General features: G+C 54.8%; 1 protein-coding gene across 1 annotated transcript; it reads right to left on the bottom strand.

The window, feature by feature from the left end:
* Positions 1-13,968: 13,968 nt before the first annotated feature.
* On the bottom strand, positions 13,969-18,106 carry NKX3-2 (NK3 homeobox 2). The gene is made up of 2 exons (XM_007167315.2): positions 17,118-18,106; positions 13,969-15,695 (listed from the first exon to the last, which is right to left on the bottom strand). The coding sequence occupies exons 1-2, from the start codon at positions 17,575-17,577 to the stop codon at positions 15,172-15,174; spliced, it is 984 nt and encodes a 327-aa protein (XP_007167377.2). The 5' UTR covers positions 17,578-18,106; the 3' UTR covers positions 13,969-15,171.
* Positions 18,107-18,741: the final 635 nt, after the last annotated feature.

Below are 18,741 nucleotides of genomic sequence, written 5' to 3'. Positions count from 1 at the left end.
CCTCTGCTGCTAAGTGAAAATCATTATCCTCCTTGCAGAGGTGACAGCTGGCTCAAAGAGGCTGTGACTGGGGCAAGGCCACCCAGTGGTCATGTCAGTGTTGAGTTCAGATCATCCCTAAACTCTTTGGCCCTGAGCAATCGCACCCAGTTACCAGAGCATTAACCAATTACATCATCTCCCTCTATACTAGCAGTGTCGGTAAGGGCAGTTTATATACCAACAAGGAATAAGAGATAACAATATTGAACTCTTACTGAGCGTCAGGCAGTGAGATAAATGTTTTACATCTATCTTTTAAAACTTATTTTACAAAGAAGAAACTGAGGTACAAATAGACTAAGTATCTATTAGTTTAAAGTCACCTGGCTATTAAGTGGCAGAGCTGAAATTGACATCCAGGCCCCTGACTGGAGAGACCACCATCCAAACTGCCATTCTAGGCAACACTTGAAGCATCTCTTTGCAGATGTCTTTAGGTTCCATTGGTCTGTGATGGCTTCTATATTTGTTTGTTTAAATCCAGGCAAAGACCTGAGATTCCTTACCATGTGAGCCCTGCTGTCTTTGAAAACAGCTAACATGTATTGATTGGTTACTATATGCCAGACACCAGTAATTGAGCACTTACTATATACCAGGCACTATTCTAAGCCATTTCCAAGTTTTAACTCATTTAATGCTCAGCAAAACCCTATGAGGTAGGTTCTATTGCTACCCCCCAATTACAGTTGACCATACTGAAGTCAGTGTCATACAGCCAGTAATATGAAGAGTTGAGTTTGACTCCCAGGTACGCTGGCGTGTAAATGATTCTGTACTGGATTCGAAAATGGAAGATCCCTTTGCTCAGAGGTCTTTGCACCACTATCTGCCATCTTTTTTCTTCCCAATTAGAGTGATGGCCTCTCTGATGGAGTTTCTCTGCTGAGCTAAAGCTTCAAGCAGCCTAAAGAAAAGAGGTGAGACACTCCCTTCAGGCTTGGCCTCAGTCTCCAAGTTGGTAAAATTAACAGGCTATGCAACTCTTGTAGGTTTGAGCCATGCAGATTGTGCCCGGAGCCTGAATGACAGGAAGGCCAAGAGGGCTCTCCACGGCCTCTGGGCAGCCCCTGTAGGTAACTACATCCACAGGCTCTTTGCATAACCTCTGGTTACAAAATCCTTTCATGAACATCCTTTCCTTGTGGAAAGTTGGGGGGGGGGATCTGTTATTCTTTCACTTTTAGTAAGGAACTGAAACCCAGAATCTCCATGGACGTGACCACTTTGGCTTCAAGCCGACCAAGGGCATGAGCAAGGCTCCTAGTTTATCCTGATAGCTAATTATCTTCAGCCTCCTTCCGTGGAAGCCTCCAACTTATTTGTATCTAAAAAATGTATTCCCAAGACACTTCTTTTTAACCAACAAAGGCGGACTTTGGGGGTAGGGTGGGGTAGGTGTTACAGAGAAGCCAGCTACTTTAGCATTTATACCCCACCGCCTCCCAGGGCACTCCGAAGACGTTGAGTTGGAAACAACAATCGAGGCTGCGGTAGTGACAGAGCGTGGTCCCAGCACACCTTGGGTGCAGGAAAAGACGCCCTGCGTGGTACCATCCGCGTGGGACCGTGGGGCAGACGCCAGGGGGAGGCACCGCGCCAGGGCCAGCTGGCGCATGGATAGCGGGAATGGGGCGACGTGGAGGCGGACGGAGACCCGCGCCCAGCTTTCAGACCTTGGCGTGTCATTTCTCTTCTCCAGCTCTCCGTTTCCGGGATGGGTTCCTGGTCTGGTTGACCCTGCTGGGTCATCGCTGCTTCTGCGCGAGGAGGAGCGCGCTTAGAACCGCAAACTCCGCGGTTACTCGCAGAGCGGACTTCGAAGAGAGCCCAGGACTCGCCCGCGACCTCCTCTCCGCGCTCGCGTCACCCTCAGCTCAGGGCCTCCCACGGACGACAGATAACCTTCAGGGATTCAGCGAACCCTTTAAGAAAGCTCGCGACTTCCTTGCCTGGTTGGGGTCCGCGCCTCAGCCCTGGCAGCATTCCCCCACCCATCACCGTGGGTGTGGCACAGGGGCTTCTAGGGACTGAGTGGGATGGAGCCGCTGCGAAGGTCCCCAGTGCCTAGACGGGAGGCCTCTACCAACTTCGCAACCATTTTCGGAGGTGGGCATTTTCACCATGGTCTTACAGAGGACGATGAATCTGAGGTTCTGTGACATATTCCCAAGGCAGGATTAGTAAATTCTGAGCAGACACTCCTCGTGCCCCATGAACCTTCCTGCTTCCCTAGAACAAAGCGCATCGGTCACTATTAGGTCCCGCAGGCCTGTGTGACGAGCAGTTTTCACTGTGAACCCCTGGTGGAGGTTCTATCTCTTCCCTTTTCTATCCTCAGGGCCTCGCTCTGACTCATGCCTGAAGTGGGGGTTTGGGAGGCGTGCAGAAGTGACTCCTGAGGCAGGCTGGAGAGTGTTGGCCAATGGTGGGGTTCGCTGCATCCCTCCCGGGGGCCTCTAAAGTGAGCAAGACCTGGGCGTGGACATGGGCGTCTTGGCTTCAGCCTTTTGCCTGCTGGCCTCAATTTCCTCACACCTACGGTGGGTGAGAGGTCAAGGTGAATTGTGGCAGCTTAGAAAGAAGTTAAGAGCAGTGGCGCTGGGCCCAACTCCATCTCTACCAGGGCTATGATCTGGGGCAATTTACTTCACCGCTCTGTGCCTCAACTTTTTCCTCTGCACTAGCTCTCATCAACTTTCCCTAGGAAGCTTTGCCTCTCTGATGGTTTTGAGGCTTGCAAATAAAGGAACAATCCAGGTCTCCCTCTCCACGGCTGAGGGATATTCACTGCTAGGGAACTCCAGGAATGGTTCTGAGAAAAGCTTAGCCTCCAATTACCAGCCATGAGATATTGGACTAGCTGCATTCCCCTCTGTGTCCCCATCTGTAAAACGGGTCCCTGAAAATGCATGAGTCTCTGAGGCCCCTTCCAAGTTCCAGTTTTTGTCATCAGTGGTTGGGCATCTCATGTTGGAGGGAGGGGCCGGAAGGCTGAGGAGCCAGAAAAGACGGGCCCATCCCAAGGGCCTCTGCCGCTCCACCCCTTTGGGCGCGGCTCAGGGGGGTGGGTGGAAGCACCACACCGCAAGATCTCTGCCATGGCGGGGAGGGAGGATCGAGGGGCCCAGAGTTCCCGCTGCCACATATGGTCTGTGGATTTAGGTGTCAAAAACCGGAGAATTAGAAATGGTAATTTTCCGTCATTATGGCTGAAACGCGATCTGTCACAACAACTGGAACATGTCTCCGCGCTAGCGAAAATAATGTTCGTGATTAGGAATCATTACACATGTCAAGCCGAGTCCATTAAGTTGTGGGGAGAAATTAGCCTTGACGGGCGGAATCAAACTACAAATATACAGGCCTCGCCTTCAGGAGGCCGAGCAGCGGCCCCTGGGAAGAAGCAGGCCAGAGCGAGGTGTTTTCTTAATAGGAAACCGCCCAGAGAATTAATACCCCTTTCTTCGCTCCCCATGGGATTCTTCCTCCTTTGCCCAGTGCCAGACCCCACCCTAGTAGTGGGAGTGAGGCATGTAGGTGTCGCAGGCAGTAGCTGGAACCTCTGAAGTCCTATAGACCCCATGGGCGAGTTCCCTGCTCAACCCTTGCAAGCTGTGTGACCCTGCTCTAGTCACTTGACCCTCCTGAACTTTGCTCCCGTATCTGTAAAGGAGAGATAATCCCACCCACTTCATGGGATTCTCCTGAGGATGAAACAAGATCAAATATGGTCAGAGCAGAGCAGTAGAAGTGCTTTGGACCTGTGAGACCTCTTTACCCTTCCCGGAGCTCCCTGTCTCTGCTGCTGGGGACCTTGGTGATGGGGGCTGCAGTATTTGTTGGGAGGGGTTGGAGATTGGGGTTGAGTGAACAAAGCTGAGAAGTTCTTTCCAATCAGGCCCTGAGAAAGGAAGCCAGAATCTCCAAAAAACGGGGAGGGGTGAAGGCACAGCAACTGATGTGCCTTCAGTAGACCTTATACACCACTCCCTATCACAATGCGTAGGAAAAGGGGTGTGGGGTCCTCCACCCTTCCCAGGGCCTGTGCCGGCCACCAGCCCACAAGGATCCGTCGTGTCGCCAGGAATCACACTGTCACCAAGGAGAGGAACATAGTAAATGGAGCCTGGATTAAGAAGCCTTCCTCTACAGTCTGTGTCTCAGATCCCCTGAAGACAAAAAGGCAATTTACTATCTCCTGATGCTTCTGTAATAAATGAGTTTGGGAGAAATTCTCCCCCTTTTGTAAATGGAAAAGAAGGGAGGAAAGACCAGGGTGAGAGTCTAGGAAGGCAGGTTCCTGTTCAGCCTCGTACCCTTATCACTGCTGAGAATTTGCTGTTATGCCAGAACCAACTCCAAGGGCTTTGCCTACATTATCTCCTTTTATCTCCCAGCAAACCTATGTCTCCATTGTTCTGATGGGGAAACTGAGGGCCAGAGGTTAGGGAACTCGTCCAAAGGCCTGGAAGCTGGGAAAAAGCAGAAGCGGGAGCCAAGGCTAGCCCTGCCTCCAAAGCCTTAACACCACGCTGCCATTTCGACCTGCACAGCCAAGGCCAACCAACCGTCCCTTATCGATAAGTTCTCTTTCTTCCTTTGCTACCGACGCGCGAATTCCTCTTCTCAGAGAGGTTGTGAAAATGAAATGAGCTAAGGAACGTCAACCATTGAGCTCGGCTCCTGACTGAGCTTACTCTCTCCGGGCCTCATTTTCCTTCTCTGTAAATGGGATCCTCATCACCGCGACTCTGCGGTGGGGAACAGAACGGAAATGTGGCCAGCGCTGAGTAGTCTGGAGCCAGACAGTCTAGTTCGAACCCCAGCTCCTCCAGCGAGAGCCGCAGCGTAGGGTCGATCCCCAACGTCGGGTAACTGTAATCGAGCTGCCTGGAAGAATGAATGAAATAATTCACGTAAAGCACTTAAGGAAGCGGTTTAAGCGCAAACAGATTAAGCGCTAAATAAAGCGCCGGTTACCAGGACGGTGATTGGCCCGCGCAGGCTTGGAGGGCTTCTGTCTGGGAAGAAGGAGAAGCTGCCCCCCAGCTCCTCCTGAAACTTCTCGGAGTTTCCAGCGGCTCAGCGCGCTAGTGATCGGGAACCTCAGACACTGACTACCGAGGGCGCCTGGATCTCGGGGCTGCGCCTCCCAGACCCTCCCGCAGGCCTCCCGGAATGGAGCGGGTGTTTAAAAGGGCACTCAGAGCTCTCGGCCTGGTCTCCGCCCCTACACACACGCAAAGTAGGGAAGGCTCCGAGAGGACCTGAAAAAGAAGGGACAGAGACTTAGCCCGGAATAGAGACCCTGTCATGGAGTCTGAAAGGCAGCGACCCAGCCCTAGCGATCGGCGCGCACCGTGAGCGCTCCTGAAAATATTTGACATTTCAGTGACCTTCCTTGACTAGCCTCCCAAATAATACCCTGCACTCTCCTGCGCTAACACACAGCCTGCTTAATTTTCCTTTTGGCACTTCTATCCCAGTCTCCCACTGGACGGTAAACTCCACCAGGGCGGGGCCTTTCTCCTCTGTATCCCTGGCACAAAGTAGGCACCTAACAAATAATGCTGAATATTTGAACAAATGAATGAATGAGGACAGAAAGAAGGAAAAAGAGAAGGTCAGACAGCCGTTCCACAACAAAGATTTTTCTCTTCACCGCCCCCCGCCCCAAACTCTATGTTTAGGATTCCCCTGGGAGCTTTCTTTCGAGGTCCTTCCTGGCCCAGCACCTGGGAAGGATAGGACCCCGTTGGCCTCTGTATGTATCCTGTGGGGGTCTTCCCAGGCATGTTCTGGGGGTGCATTCTCCTCAGGACTGAACCACCAGAAGGCAGGACACCAGCCTCCCACAAACATGAGTACCAGCATGGCATGGAAAACAATTACTGTTAATCAAATAAATAATGCACACCTTAGGAAATAATTATTTTGAAGAAATTCTTCTGCAAGTTCTCGTGGACAGAAGGAATCCACTGGAAAGCAGATTAATGTATTTCTTTTCTAAACCTTAAAAGTCTACATATTGAATTTATTTAAAAACCATAACTGCAGTTGCAAAGGATGCACAGAACCTGTTGTCTCAAAAGTTTCCATTAGGGGTTGACTGTTCTTACTCATTTGGTGATTTTTACTATCTCTCAACACTCCCTGTCCACCCCTTACCATCTCTGTAGATAATTTTTTTAAATGGTAAATGTCCTTGTTTAACTTTGCAAAACTTACTATCAGTTAGGCTATGAGCTCTTCCTGGCACCTACTTCTCAGGAAGCACGGGGCTCTTAGTTAATCACTACCAGGGGTAGGGTGTATGCGGGGGGTAATTATCCATATTTTTGGCAGTGAAGCTTAAGCCCAATCTTCATGAAGGGCCTGGTTCCAAATCCACGTTCTGCTCCTACCAGGTTTTTCAAGAGGAAGCTCTCACTGCCTTCCCTTCTGAAGAATCAAAAAGATCTCGGCCTGGGTTTGGCCTTTCCAGCTGAGCGCTCCTGGACTCACCACCTTCTCCCACCCCGTGCCTTCTCACGGAACCAGAACTACCTGCCTTGAGATTCAACGGAAGTGGCCCAGAGAATCCGTTCTTGAAGCATAAGGTACAATACAGTAGCAATCCAAAAACTTTTGAGTGCTTACTATGTGCCAGGCCCTGAGCTGGGAGTCCAAAGAGCTAGGACAGTCGCTGGAAAGCTGCTATCCCAACTAGGAGCACTGTCAACCGCGCCCCGGGGCCTTAGCCCGGGCTCACCCCTAAGCGTCTCGAGAAGCCCCTCTGCCGAGGGCCGCTGAGGGCTCAGTCCCGCCACCTGATCCACTGCCTGTACCTCTCCAAGGGTGTTCTCCGCATCCCCCCCTCCCCGCGCCCCCCCCCCGTTCTCTGCGCTCTGCCGGCCAGCTGGCCCTCTCCAACCACAGCGCCTGTCCAATTCCGAAACTGGACCATTCCCCACCCACCCACTCATATAAACCGGAAACGGAACGTTTATTCAGGGCCCTGGTTTTGTCAGCCCTTAGCTGGTCAGATTTTATGTGCATTTTAATACGATCAAATCTGAGGTTGAGACGCCTTCTGGAGTTTGCTGGCAGCTAAGCGGGCTGCCCAGGCTCCAGGAAGAATCTTGAGCCTGAGGCGGCATAACTTGACCCCAAGGCATGCCGGCTCTCACGCTCGGCCTTTCCCCAGGGCCTGCACTCAGCCAGCCGGGAGAAAAGAACTTAGCAAAGCTCAGGAAAGCTCCGCTGGCCCTCCTGTCCTCCGCTAGCTCCGCGTGGGCGCCTGTGGCCAGGCGCTCAGATCCCGAGGTGCAGGTGGGGTGTGGCGGGGACAGACAAGGACAAAGCTGAGGATCTTGATCCTTATTCATGAGTCCGGACAGTAAGTACGTGTTGAATGTCACAGAGCGACAGGCTCTGCACTAGGCACTTAGGGACACCGCAGGCACAAGCCCTCCCGGCTCCAACTTCCCAAGTGTTGCTAGGCCAGGCCAGACTATGCCGGAGCACAACAGTGGGCCCAATATCACTTATCACTGTAGCAAGTAATAAGGACCGGGACGGTGGGACGGACTTAGAAGGGATTTTTAATCGAAACTTGCGGGGAGGGTTGCCGAGGAAGGCCTGAGATCTGTAAGTTGAGACCTGAAAGACACTGAGCTCTTCGCCACCTGGCAAGGGCTTCCGTTGAGCCCGCTTTTTCTCTCACCTGCCCTGTGTCCACGCGCGTCTCTTCTCTACTCTTTCTCACCACCTGTCTCTGTGAGTCTCTAGTTTCGTTTCCCACGGTCCCAGGGGCCAAGGACGCGTCGCTTAACTTCTCCCGGAAAGAAGAGGGGCAGCGTCCCGGGCCTCCTTAAGGAGGAAGAATTCCTGGAAGTCAGTCACCCTGGTGACATGCCTACACCGGGTCCAGGATGTGCTGGACCAAGCCCGGACGCCGGCCCACGCCAGCAGGAATACGCTCGACACCTGTGCAGGGAGGAATATCAATTCCATCAGCACCCTTTGCAAAAACAAAGCACAAATGTGATAAAGCGGGACAAACCCTCAGATCGTCCAGCTCCTTCGAAGCTGTGGGTACAATTCGGGGTCACATCTAGGGTCTCGAAAGCTCCCTTGCAACCTCTGAACCCACGCAGCCCTGTATCCTCCGAAGGCCGCAGTCTTGCTAAGGGCGCGCAGCAAGACGTGGACAAGCCGGGGACGCCCAGGTCCAGAGTTGGCACTGTGGGCGCCGCCCGGCCACCCCCGCCCCGCCAGCCCCTGGTGCCAAGAGCGGCGGCACCGTGCGCGGGTATGCTTCTCCGTGCGTAAAAATCCCGGCCGCACAGCTCTGCCACGCCACCGAGGGGGCCTCGGAGCGCACAAGGGAAGCCATTCAAAAATGTTAATAAGCTTATTAAAATAAGCGGCTTTACTGGCTCTTGTTTCACAGCGTGCCGCTCACCCTTGCTTTCTGGTGGACCACGGGAGAGAAAACACTTGTGGCATTAATTTTTTTTTTTTCTTAATGCGTCGCGGTTTCCATCCAAGGGCAGGGGACTCTCTGGAGCTCAGCGCGGCCACAGAAGCAGAATAGCCTCAGGTCTCCCTCCCAAGCTTGGTGGGTGGGGAGAAGTCCTCGCATCGAAAAAGCTGGACTTTTCAAAACAGCTGACCACCCAGGCCGGGGAAGCAGATAAAGGAGGCCCAAAGATAAGGACCTTGGGAAGGCCTGTAGACAGCATCTTGGGGAACCCAAATTCTTTGTAAAAATAAAACAACTCCACCCCCCCACACCAAAAAAACTGCTTATAAAGGGGATGGCATTATTTAAAGTAAAATATAGAAAGGCTTTGTCCTTACTTCCACTTCAAGCCGGGGGTGAGTGTACACCCCAAACACTACCCAGAAGCCTGAAGGAGAATCTCACAACTCTCTTTTCTTTCCTTCTTCTTCTTCTTCTTTATTTAATTTTTAAAACAGAGATTCTGAGAAAAGAAATTAATTTCCTAAGATTGAAGTGAGTGGCAGAGCTGCTTCTCTCCTGCGGACTCCAGGTCCGAAGCAGAATCACTTTATGGATCTATGGGGCCATTGAGCCCGATTTGACCACTTCTCACCCTCGAATATGCAGGATGGAGAGAGAAGCTCTCACCTTGTGCATCCCAGATTTCCAGGGCCGGGATTTCCCTAAGTGCCGGGGCGCACGTCCAAGTCATAGGGAGCGCTGCTCAGCCAGGAGGCCTGAATGTGGCTGTGGCAATGGGAGGGGGCCGAGCCGGAAAGGACTCACCAAGAAGCCCCGAGGCCTTGAGCAACCCCTACGCTGGGTCCTCACGCCAAAAACTAAAGTTGCAATTGCAACAACAGCAGGGAGGGATGCAGGCGCTCGCTGGAGACCGTGAGGCCTGTGCAGAGACCACGGGCTCTTGGCTTCGCTGGCGCACTAACCGCCCGGCTGCGGGCCGCACCCGGGATTGTGGGCGGGGTCGCGGAGGGAGAAAACCCGGACGCTTGTAGGCGGAAGAGTGTGAGAGAGCGTGGGCCTTGCGCGGGTGAGTGTGTCACGCACACTCACGCAAGCGTGGGGGGAACTTGGAGCCCAGCACCGAGCTTACCTCGCTGGAGGCTCCGGGGTGACGTCCCCGCGGCTACCGAATATCCCCTTTGAACTTGACATTCCAATAGCAATAGAACGGTGCTGTTCTCCCATGCCGCGGGTTCCGGGTCAGCTCCGGGTCGGTCAGAAGCCACGCTCCTGCCTTTCCCTGCCCGATTCAAAGCCAAAAACTTCAACAGTAACGACAGCGCTTCGGGAGGGGTGCGGGGCTGCAGGGCCGTTTGCCGCAGTTCTCACATTCGTGAATTGCCCTAAATTTGGACTTTCGACCCTTCCTTCATACACCCAAAAGGTTTGAAATAAGTTCATTGTTCAGCTTAACCTGGATCCCGCACTGGACCACCCCGCTTGTTATCTTTTTTTTTTTTTTTAATAAATGCTTTAATGATTTTTAACGACCCAGTTTATGTTAAATAACTTCTATGTGTGACTACAGGGAAAAAAATTTATTACATGATGTAACCATTTACAATATAATACACTTTTTGCAACCCTGTTTTGGCGTTTCTTCATTTCAAAAACATATTTATCAGGAGACTCGAAAACTGGAGGAGGCCCAGGTTATCTATCCCTCTGAGGGCCCCTTCGTGGAGCACACCACAGAGCACTTAGAAACCTCTGAAGGATGCAGGAGTTCAAGGAAGATTGTTTAATATCAGCCAACGCAGCATTGCCCAGAAGTTCATAATAATAATCATGGCAACAATAATAATAAGTCCACACCAGCTGCACAGTGATTAATGGTTTTCAAAGCACACCCACCCTCTTGTGATCCAACCACCCTGAAACCAAACGTGGGGAATGCTAGCTCTGAAGCTGAAGGACAATTCACCCTGCTGCCTCAAATCCTAAAATATGCTTCTAATCTTTGAATGACTCTGACTTGGCCTCTTAATGGCCTGTGACTTTGGGCAAGTCACATTGCGTCTTTGAGCCCCAGTTTCCCCACCTGCAAAATGGAGGTCATGTCCACCCAGGTAAAAGGCGGCCTCAAGGAACTACCGAGGGACAGGATGCAGAAAGCACTTTTTCACTTATAATGTCCCAGACAAAGGAACAGAGTTATAGTTATTGTTTTCATTGTTGGTGGTGGTGGTAAGTATTGTTTGGCTGCTCCTTCCGTCCTCTGCTCTTGTTTCCTTGGCCGCTGGCGGTGCGGCCTTCACACTTTCACTGGTGGCCTGACTTCTGCAGTAGCGCGGCTACACCTGCGATGCATCAATCCGCCCCGCCTGCCCTCAGCTCTTTCAAGCATATGCTGTGTCCAGCAGGCCCCACGGAGCTCGACGTGGTTCCCAACGAAGACTGTTAGCAGGGGGAGGCTGGTGGCCTGCAAGACTGAAGCCCTGCAGCTCCTCGGCATAGGCCTGAGCCCCAGCACGGGTCTGCCTCGCTCCCCTCCACTCCTTCGGGCCCAGAAGCTGCTCCACCAGTGTTCTGGTTCCTGGGAATGTGTGATTCTCCCCACTGCTCAGGTTTCCCCGAGGCAGGAGCCTTTCTATAAGGCGAGGTGAATTCCGTGGACTTGAGAGAGGTCGGTTTCTACCTTTCTCCTGGTGATGAAACGCGGGTGGAGTATCGGCCTGGCCGGACCGAGCTCCAGTGGCCAGTTGGGGTCCCCACCCCGCGGACGTCTGCAGACCTTGGATGAGGTCCTGCCTCTGTGGGATGCTCGGTGTGGCTCTGACACACTCTGCCAGTTTCCCGCTCCCCTAGATGCCGCTCTTCCTAGGGCCCAGCCTCTCGGGGTTCGGGGCACGGCTACCACTAAGCTGCCTCTCAGAGGCGCGGGGACATCGTGTATTGAGCTCTCTTCCGACCTTCTCAAATGAAGTCAGATTCGCTGTCACCCTCTTTCCCTTGCTAGAGTGGAGAAGCGGGATTCGCTGTGGCCCGGAAGCCCTTTATTTTCTTAAATGGAATCTATCCCCAAACTCTCCCTGCTTGACCCAGCTCTTTAGAGATACTCTCCGGGGGTCCATGGACCCGTCAAATCAAGTCACTTTGAGTGAGACGTGGCTTGGGATCACCATGGTGAAAAGGTCGGGAGTTTGAGTTACACACACACACACACACACACACACCACACACAACACCAGTGACATTTGGTAGCCTATCATCCCAAATTTGCTGCCCAGAGCAAGATTTTTAGTCTAAGCCTGATTCCTTGGAACTGATTTCCGCACGGGTCACAGGGTGTTCTGTCCCCTTTCCCAGCCATTGCTCCCCCATCTAAGTGTGTGGGTCGAACCCAGTGATCTTTAAGGGCAGGTCTGAGATTCACTAAGGGTGAAAGGGATTGAGAAGGATGAAGCCAAAAGTCTACCTGACTCAGGTGACAACTGCTCCTGGCAACCAAGTCGTGAGAAGGCCCAGAGGGCTCAGCGGGGCCCAGGGTCGCAGGGAGTGGATGAGGAAGATCCCCTTGGACAGGAAGCAGGGCGGGCACAAAGCAGAACTTTCTCATCTTCAAAGAAAGGGCGGGGTTGGGAGTAGAGAAGGGAAAGGAAACGAAGAAAGTAATACCGAAAATTTCCAACAGGAGCCGCATTTGCGGCCTGGGGTCCAGGTAGAGACATACATCTTGGGTCACGAAATGCGGTGCGAAATCTTCGGAGGGTGGGCTGGACCCGGAGGCTGCCTCCAGCTCCTGGAATCAGATCTTAACGGCGTTCGCGCCAACGCCAGCCGCGGAGCAGCTCAGAGTGAAACTGCCACAATCCGGGTCAAATTGAATTCGTTTGAGTCATTTTTCCCGAGCGACTCGAGCCAGCCCAGTAGATCTGACCCAGGCAGGGAGCCGGAGAGGGGACGAGGAAGGGAAGGGGCGCCGCCTGGCCTAAGGAAGAAACTCCCCAGTCCTCTGGATTCCAAATCCGCAAGGATGGAGAGCAAACTACCCTCTTAGGACGCAGCCACAAACAATTGACGTTTTCAGAAGGGGGAAAAAAAACTGCCCCCCCCTAAAAAAACCCTCAGTAATGGCGATCTCTGGAGAGAAAAGGGATTCTAGCATTATTGGAAAACTTCTAACTTTCTATAAGGAAAATGCATTCATGATTAATGATGAAATTAAAGTGGAATTTTAAAAACATGTCAAAAAGAAACAAAATGATTGCAGGAATCCTTTGGAAAGTAGTTGGACTTGGGGGCGAGGGTGTGCATCTCCTGAGGGCGTTTGCTTTTCCCTCGGCGTCTCACTGTTTCCAGAAGCGGGAATCGTTTCGTAAAGCCTTTGTCGCGACTCTCTGCCCCCTCCGGGCTGAGGGGTAGCAGAAGCCCGGCCAAGGCCTTTGGGGTGCCAAGGCCCGAGGGTCCAAGGCTGGGAAAGATCGCAGGCGGAGGAGGAGGGCGAGGCGGCCTATCTGCTGCGGTGAAATTGAAAGTAGCCCGGGACTGGGTTTCAGTGTTTTCCCGACTGAGGCCACGGACTGGGAGCCTTGGCGCCTGCAGTGTGGCATTAACTCTTCCTTGCTCTCCCCAGACCCGATGTGAGGGGCGTGTAGCGGTGAGCGCTTCGCTCCGGTGAATCCTTGGCATCTGGGGAGTCATTCTGGGGAACGCCGGCGGGGCGCGTTCATCTTTAAAATGGAGTAATAAATAACCATCTCCCTGCCCATCCTCTGCTCCCACGGTGGGCTTCTGTGCGGATAAAGTGACGACGTGTCACTGAGGGAGTGAGTGGAAGCGCTTTGGAACAAGGTGCAGCGTCATTTGCACCCGGCAGGGGTCAAAGCACAGGTGACCCTCCCCGGGACACACCTTATTAGCTCCTCGTTCTCCCCTAACCGCTTCAGAATTCCAGCGAGAGTTTTTGCCTATTCTGGAAATGAAATAATGACAGGAACGCTTAGAGAAAACGCTCAGAAAATCGAAAGCAGAGAGGATGCCGGCAGGTGGAGGAGTGAAAAGGTTAGGGTGGGGGATGGAAATTGGGAGCGGGTTCAGCTACGGATGCTTCCTAGACTCTGACACTAGTGCCCACGAGTAAAAACGGGAATCCTAGGTATTTGCTCCGGATTCAGTAAGATTCCTCTGTGACTCCTGCAAAGTCCCAGAAATGACGATTCCCTGAGCTGCGCGGATTTAAATGCTTCCTGAGGGTGAGCAGCGAGGCGACTTCCGGGAGGAGCGAGGTGTCCTGTCCTGGACTGAAAACAAGTTGGGAAAATGAGCCCACGTTACCGGTTACCCCAAAGCCGGACAGAGAGAGGCTCAGAGAAAACACGGCGTCCAGGAGGGCATGTTAAACTAAAAGTTTATAAATTAAAGGAAAAAAAAATACAACGAATAGAACTTCCAAATTTCACAAATCTTTTTAAAGTTAATACTCTAGTTGAGTGCACAGTGCCCTTAAGGAGGCGACAAGCGGCGAGGTTGACACGAGGTTGACAGGATCACCTGTCTTAGGTTGCAGGGACAGGGATGGGGGAATCCTGGGTCAGGACGCAGGAGTCGCCGAGGCTAAACGGTAGAGACTGGGCCCAGCGGCCGAACTGCAGAGGACGCCGAGGAAAGGCCGGTCAAGGATATTCACATTGAATACAAAAATAACCATCATTTGAATACAAGCAACTGAAAAGTGCTACAAGTTTTAACCTCCGAAAGAAAGAAAGAAGGAGAGAAAGAAAGAAAGAAAGAAAGAGAGAGAGAGAGAAAAAGAAAGAAAGAAAGAAAGAAAGAAAGAAAGAAAGAAAAAGAAAGAAAGGAAGGAAGGAAGGAAGGAAGGAAGGAAGGAAGGAAGGAAGGAAGGTTCTGAGAAGGACTCCTGGGTTTCCTCTCTCCTGGTTCGGGGGCTCCCAGGAGCTCCCCCAGTTGGTCGCAGCCTGGACCTCCGAGAGGGAAGATGCGGGGCCCTTGCCCTGCCCTGTGCTCAGAGGCTCCCTTCCATACATTCAGCACCCAATTAGGCGCCCCCACCCGAGCTCTGACACCGGGGAGGGGTGGGGAGGAGGGCCCGCAAACCAAACATTTCATGGTTCAATGAACCCCTAGCCTGGGGCTCCTTGGGGCTGCCAGGGCTCTAAACCCCTTTGTAACAATTGCATTCCAAAAATAATAGATATGTAGATACACATAGATTGGTAGCATGGATACCATGAACTAGTGTGGCCTAGCGCACGAAGCTCCCGGCAGGCCTGAAATTCTGGGATTCAGGCTTGTGTGGTCTCCAGGAGTTCTCTCCTCTCTGGGAAACGCCATCCCCAGGCAGACACAATCCAAACCCAACATTATGGTGGTAATAAATAATGTCCAAGGGCTTCCAAGCAAGTGGGGTGGGGGGTAGGAACAGGGTCCCTAGGCCATAGGATGCCTCTGTTCAAACTAGAAAAAGGCGCCCCCCTCTGGGTAGACCCAGTCCCGCTGCCAGGGCGCACGTCCTGGAGAGCAGAGCCAGGACTGGATTTCATCCTCCACCTGCCCCCTCCGCGGGGCGCCCCAGTACAGGGCACAACCTGCACAGCCATCAGCGCCCGTCTGGAGCTGGGGCGCGGGGATCATTCGCTGCCTCACCCCAGGCCGGCTCACTGGGTGCCCGCGGCGGCCGCACACGTGGAGAGTGCCCAGCCGGGGAGGCAGTAATAAGGGTAATAGTAGGAGGGCTGCAGTGGCAGCAGCGAAGGAGGCCGCAGCACCTCTCCGGGCAGGTACTGTCTCTGGTCGTCGCGCACCAGCACCTTCACTGCCACCTTCTTGGCGGCGGGCGCCGAGGCCAGTAGGTCGGCGGCCATCTGTCGGCGCTTGGTCTTGTAGCGACGGTTCTGGAACCAGATCTTCACCTGCGTCTCGGTGAGCTTCAGCGACGCGGCCAGGTCTGCGCGCTCGGGCCCGGACAGGTAGCGCTGGTGGTTGAAGCGGCGCTCCAGCTCAAAGACCTGTGCGTGGGAGAAGGCGGCGCGCGAGCGCTTCTTGCGCGGCTTGGGCGCCACGGGCTCCTCCTCCTCCTCTGCGCCGCCCGCGCGCCCGCCGCCGCTGCCGCTGCACAACGTGGGCACGCGTGCGCCTCCTGTGCCAACGCCGTCTTCCTCGACCCTCGGGCTGCGGTCGCCTGTGGACCCAGTGGGAACAGAAACGAGACACTGTCAGTGCCGCAGAGGAGTGAGGTCCGGCCTCAACCGCTGTGGTCGGGGTGGGGGGCGGAAATACACTTTCATGCCGCGGGAGTGGTGGGGAGGGCCTGGAAGCCGCGGGTCCGGGAGGCAAGTCTTAGAACCCTGCCCCACTCGCTTCCTGCAGCTAATCTTGTTGTGAGCCGGCAACGAACTCAGCCGCTGTATCAACGCTGTGCTGCCAAGATCCAGCTCCTCGCCCTCTCTGGGCTCCAGGCTCCTATCAGCAATGTGGGCATTGGGCCTGAACATCCTCGCAAGCCTTCTCCGCCCTCAGCCCTCAGCCCTCAGCCCTGGGGTTCTAGATGACGTTTCGGATACCCTCCCTGGGTTCACCCGCCTCCCCACACTCACGCTCACACACGCATCGTCACAGCACACACGTGTTGGCTGCACGTAAAGAGCAAGTGGGGAGACGGATCCTGGAGACAGAAGTATTCGGAGTCTTACGCCCCCATCCACCCGGAATTGTGGGAGGGCTATGGCAATAGGCTGAGCCAAGACCATAGGTAGGCTTCTCCCTCTCTTACAAAGGCAATGAAAGGAGGGCTGGGATTGGGGGCAGAGGGGTGTCCCTGCTTCGAATCCTTGGACCCTAATCTGACGCCAGCTCCTCCGCCTCTTCCCCGCTCTCCCCGCAGAACCCTAGCAGGGAGGTCCAGCACTCTGGCCTGCAGCAGATAATATTTGCTTGGGGCCAGCATGAGGCCTACAGCACCGTCCGACCGACGGGGCAGGCACGGGGGTCTTTCTGACCAAATGACGTGCCAGCTCGTGGTTGAGGAGGTTCCTCCGCATGCTGAGTCTGGGATGACCTAAATCAAGCCCCTCTGCCTTCAGCTGGCTGCAGGGTTGCCTCCAGCTCCTGGGTCCTCAGCCCGGCATTATCCCTCGTTACCTATCTTTGAGCTGCGGGGCGGGCTCTGAGACCTCGAGCTGGGAGCATCTCTGATCTCTGGGCCAGGGCCTGGATACTGGCTACCCGAGGTTTCTGGGACCCTCGCTCGTCCCTTTCCTCGATTTTGGGGATTTGGAGACAGACTCGGCCGAAGGCACTGGCAATGGACTCAAAGCCAGGGTGCAGTGGTTCTCTCCCAGTCTGGTCTAAAGCACACTGCCCCACGACGTCGTCTGAGGCTTTACTCCAGGACGCAGCGTTCTGAGGAGTTTCTCGGTCCTCTCTCGGGCTCATTTGCCGGAGAGTTAGAGGAGCCCGCGCCGGTGCGCAGAGCTTAGGGTCTTGGCTAACCCGGGGGGCCCAGGGAACAAGGTGCTAACAGCAAGCCCACCCCACTCGGCGTAGTTGCTCTCCTTGCCCAACCCCTCAGCCCGGCCCCCTTCCCCGCGAAGCCTCAGCCGACCTGAGACGCTGGCCGACATCTCACTGTCGCTCCGGCCCGCGGCTTCCTCCTCCAGGTCCTTGGCTGCAGGCAGCTCACAGACCGGCTGGCCGAGGCCCAGGGTCGCCCCTGCACGGCAGGCCCCGCTGGCCCCCGGCGGGTCCGCGCAGCGCCGCCCGCCCTCGTTCTCCTCGCTCAGCGCCGAGTCCGAATCCCAGCCGCCCGGGCTCTCCGTGGTCCGCCCCGCAGCCGTTCTGGTCCCAGGAGGCGACGCCAGCAGAGAGTCCTCGGCGCCCCCCAGCGCGCCCGCGTCTGTCTCCCCAAAGAGCCGCCAGCAACAGACAGCGGGCGCCGCTGCCACCGCTGTACCGCCGGGTACGGGGCGCCCCTCCGTCGCGGGCAGCCCGCCGCGCTCCTCTTTCTTGTTGAGGATCGCCTGGATGGAGAAGGGCGTCAAGGTGTTGGCGCCGCGCACAGCCATCTGCGCCGCGGGCCGGAGCTGCCGGCCGGGCGGGCGGCTGGGGCGCGGGGCAGCTCCGAGCTGAATGGAGCGCGCGGGCCGCCGCAGCGCGAGTGAGCCCCGCGAGCGAGGCCCCTGCAGCCCACTCCTGGGCTGCCCAGCAGCCTCCGCCCCCCTCTGGCCCCGGATCAGCGCCGACCCTCACCCCCACTTCCGAGGCCCACCCCGCCCAGAGACCCCCTCCCCCTCAATCCAGCGCCAGAAGCTCTCCTTTCGCAGCTCAGCTGGATTATCTCATCGCCTCGCGCCCTTAGGGGCGGGCCGAGGTCTGGCCCTCGGAGGACGTGGGGGGAGGATCAGTGAGGCCCCTCTGCGGCTGCAGTCCCCTCCTGAGCGCCTCCGGGGTGCACCGCCCGAGTCACTTTTTCTTTGCGCCTCTGTCTCTTCCCCGCCTGCAGGATTTCGCTTCTGGATCGTCGTCTCCTTTCCCTGCTGGGCCGGCTCTTCCGGAGCCCACCCCCAGCGGCGGCGGCGGCGGCGACGACGGCCGCTGGATTCCGAGAGGCGCGGGGCACCCTTTTACCCCCTGTCTTGGTTTTATCTGTTTCTTCTCTCTTTCCTTCCCCAGAGTTCCACCGTAGCCCGCCCCCCCCCTCCCGCCCGGGTGTCATTCCTCACTGCTGAGTGACAGCCTCAGGCCACGCCCCTTCACTGGGCTGTCCCGGGAGCTCCCGGCCGTCCATTGGTTGGCTCCGGCTGGACGACGTCGACTTGAACAGACAAAATGGGGCACGTTGCGCGGAGAAAGTCAGGGTCTGACTTAACCCCTTTCCTCCCAAGCCTGGTCCTCGAAGCATCCTCCAGCAACAGAGAGGCTCACCCACCTAGACACGCTAAAAAACCACAATTCTTACCTCTACAGATGTAGCCACCTATTCTAGCACTTTTATGGAACACGATATTTAGTTGAGTCAGATCTAGGAGGGAAACCCAAAGTTAACGCAGTTCCATAAAACGCGCGCGTAGTTTCTGTTCTCTAGGGAGGTTTATAGATTCGAAGAATGAAATGCTTCTTCTTCTCCCCTTATACTTTCGCGGATTCCTCACTGGAATATTAATTCTTTTCTCTGAAATAATAAGTGGATTAAAATCACTGTAGAAATAGTTTTCTTTCCTCACCGGATT

The sequence above is a fragment of the Balaenoptera acutorostrata genome, chromosome 5, assembly GCF_949987535.1.
Source record: "Balaenoptera acutorostrata chromosome 5, mBalAcu1.1, whole genome shotgun sequence".
Taxonomy (NCBI): domain Eukaryota; kingdom Metazoa; phylum Chordata; class Mammalia; order Artiodactyla; family Balaenopteridae; genus Balaenoptera; species Balaenoptera acutorostrata.
This window is presented reverse-complemented; position numbering and strand designations above follow the sequence as displayed.

What these genes read in the sequence shown, in the direction of transcription:
- NKX3-2 (XM_007167315.2), bottom strand. Translation starts at nt 17,577, where the DNA reads ATGGCTGTGCGCGGCGCCAACACCTTGACGCCCTTCTCCATCCAGGCG. An exon ending in GATGTCGGCCAGCGTCTCAG is followed by an intron (nt 15,696 to 17,117) that starts GTCGGCTGAGGC and finishes CTGGGTCCACAG; the next exon opens with GCGACCGCAGCCCGAGGGTC.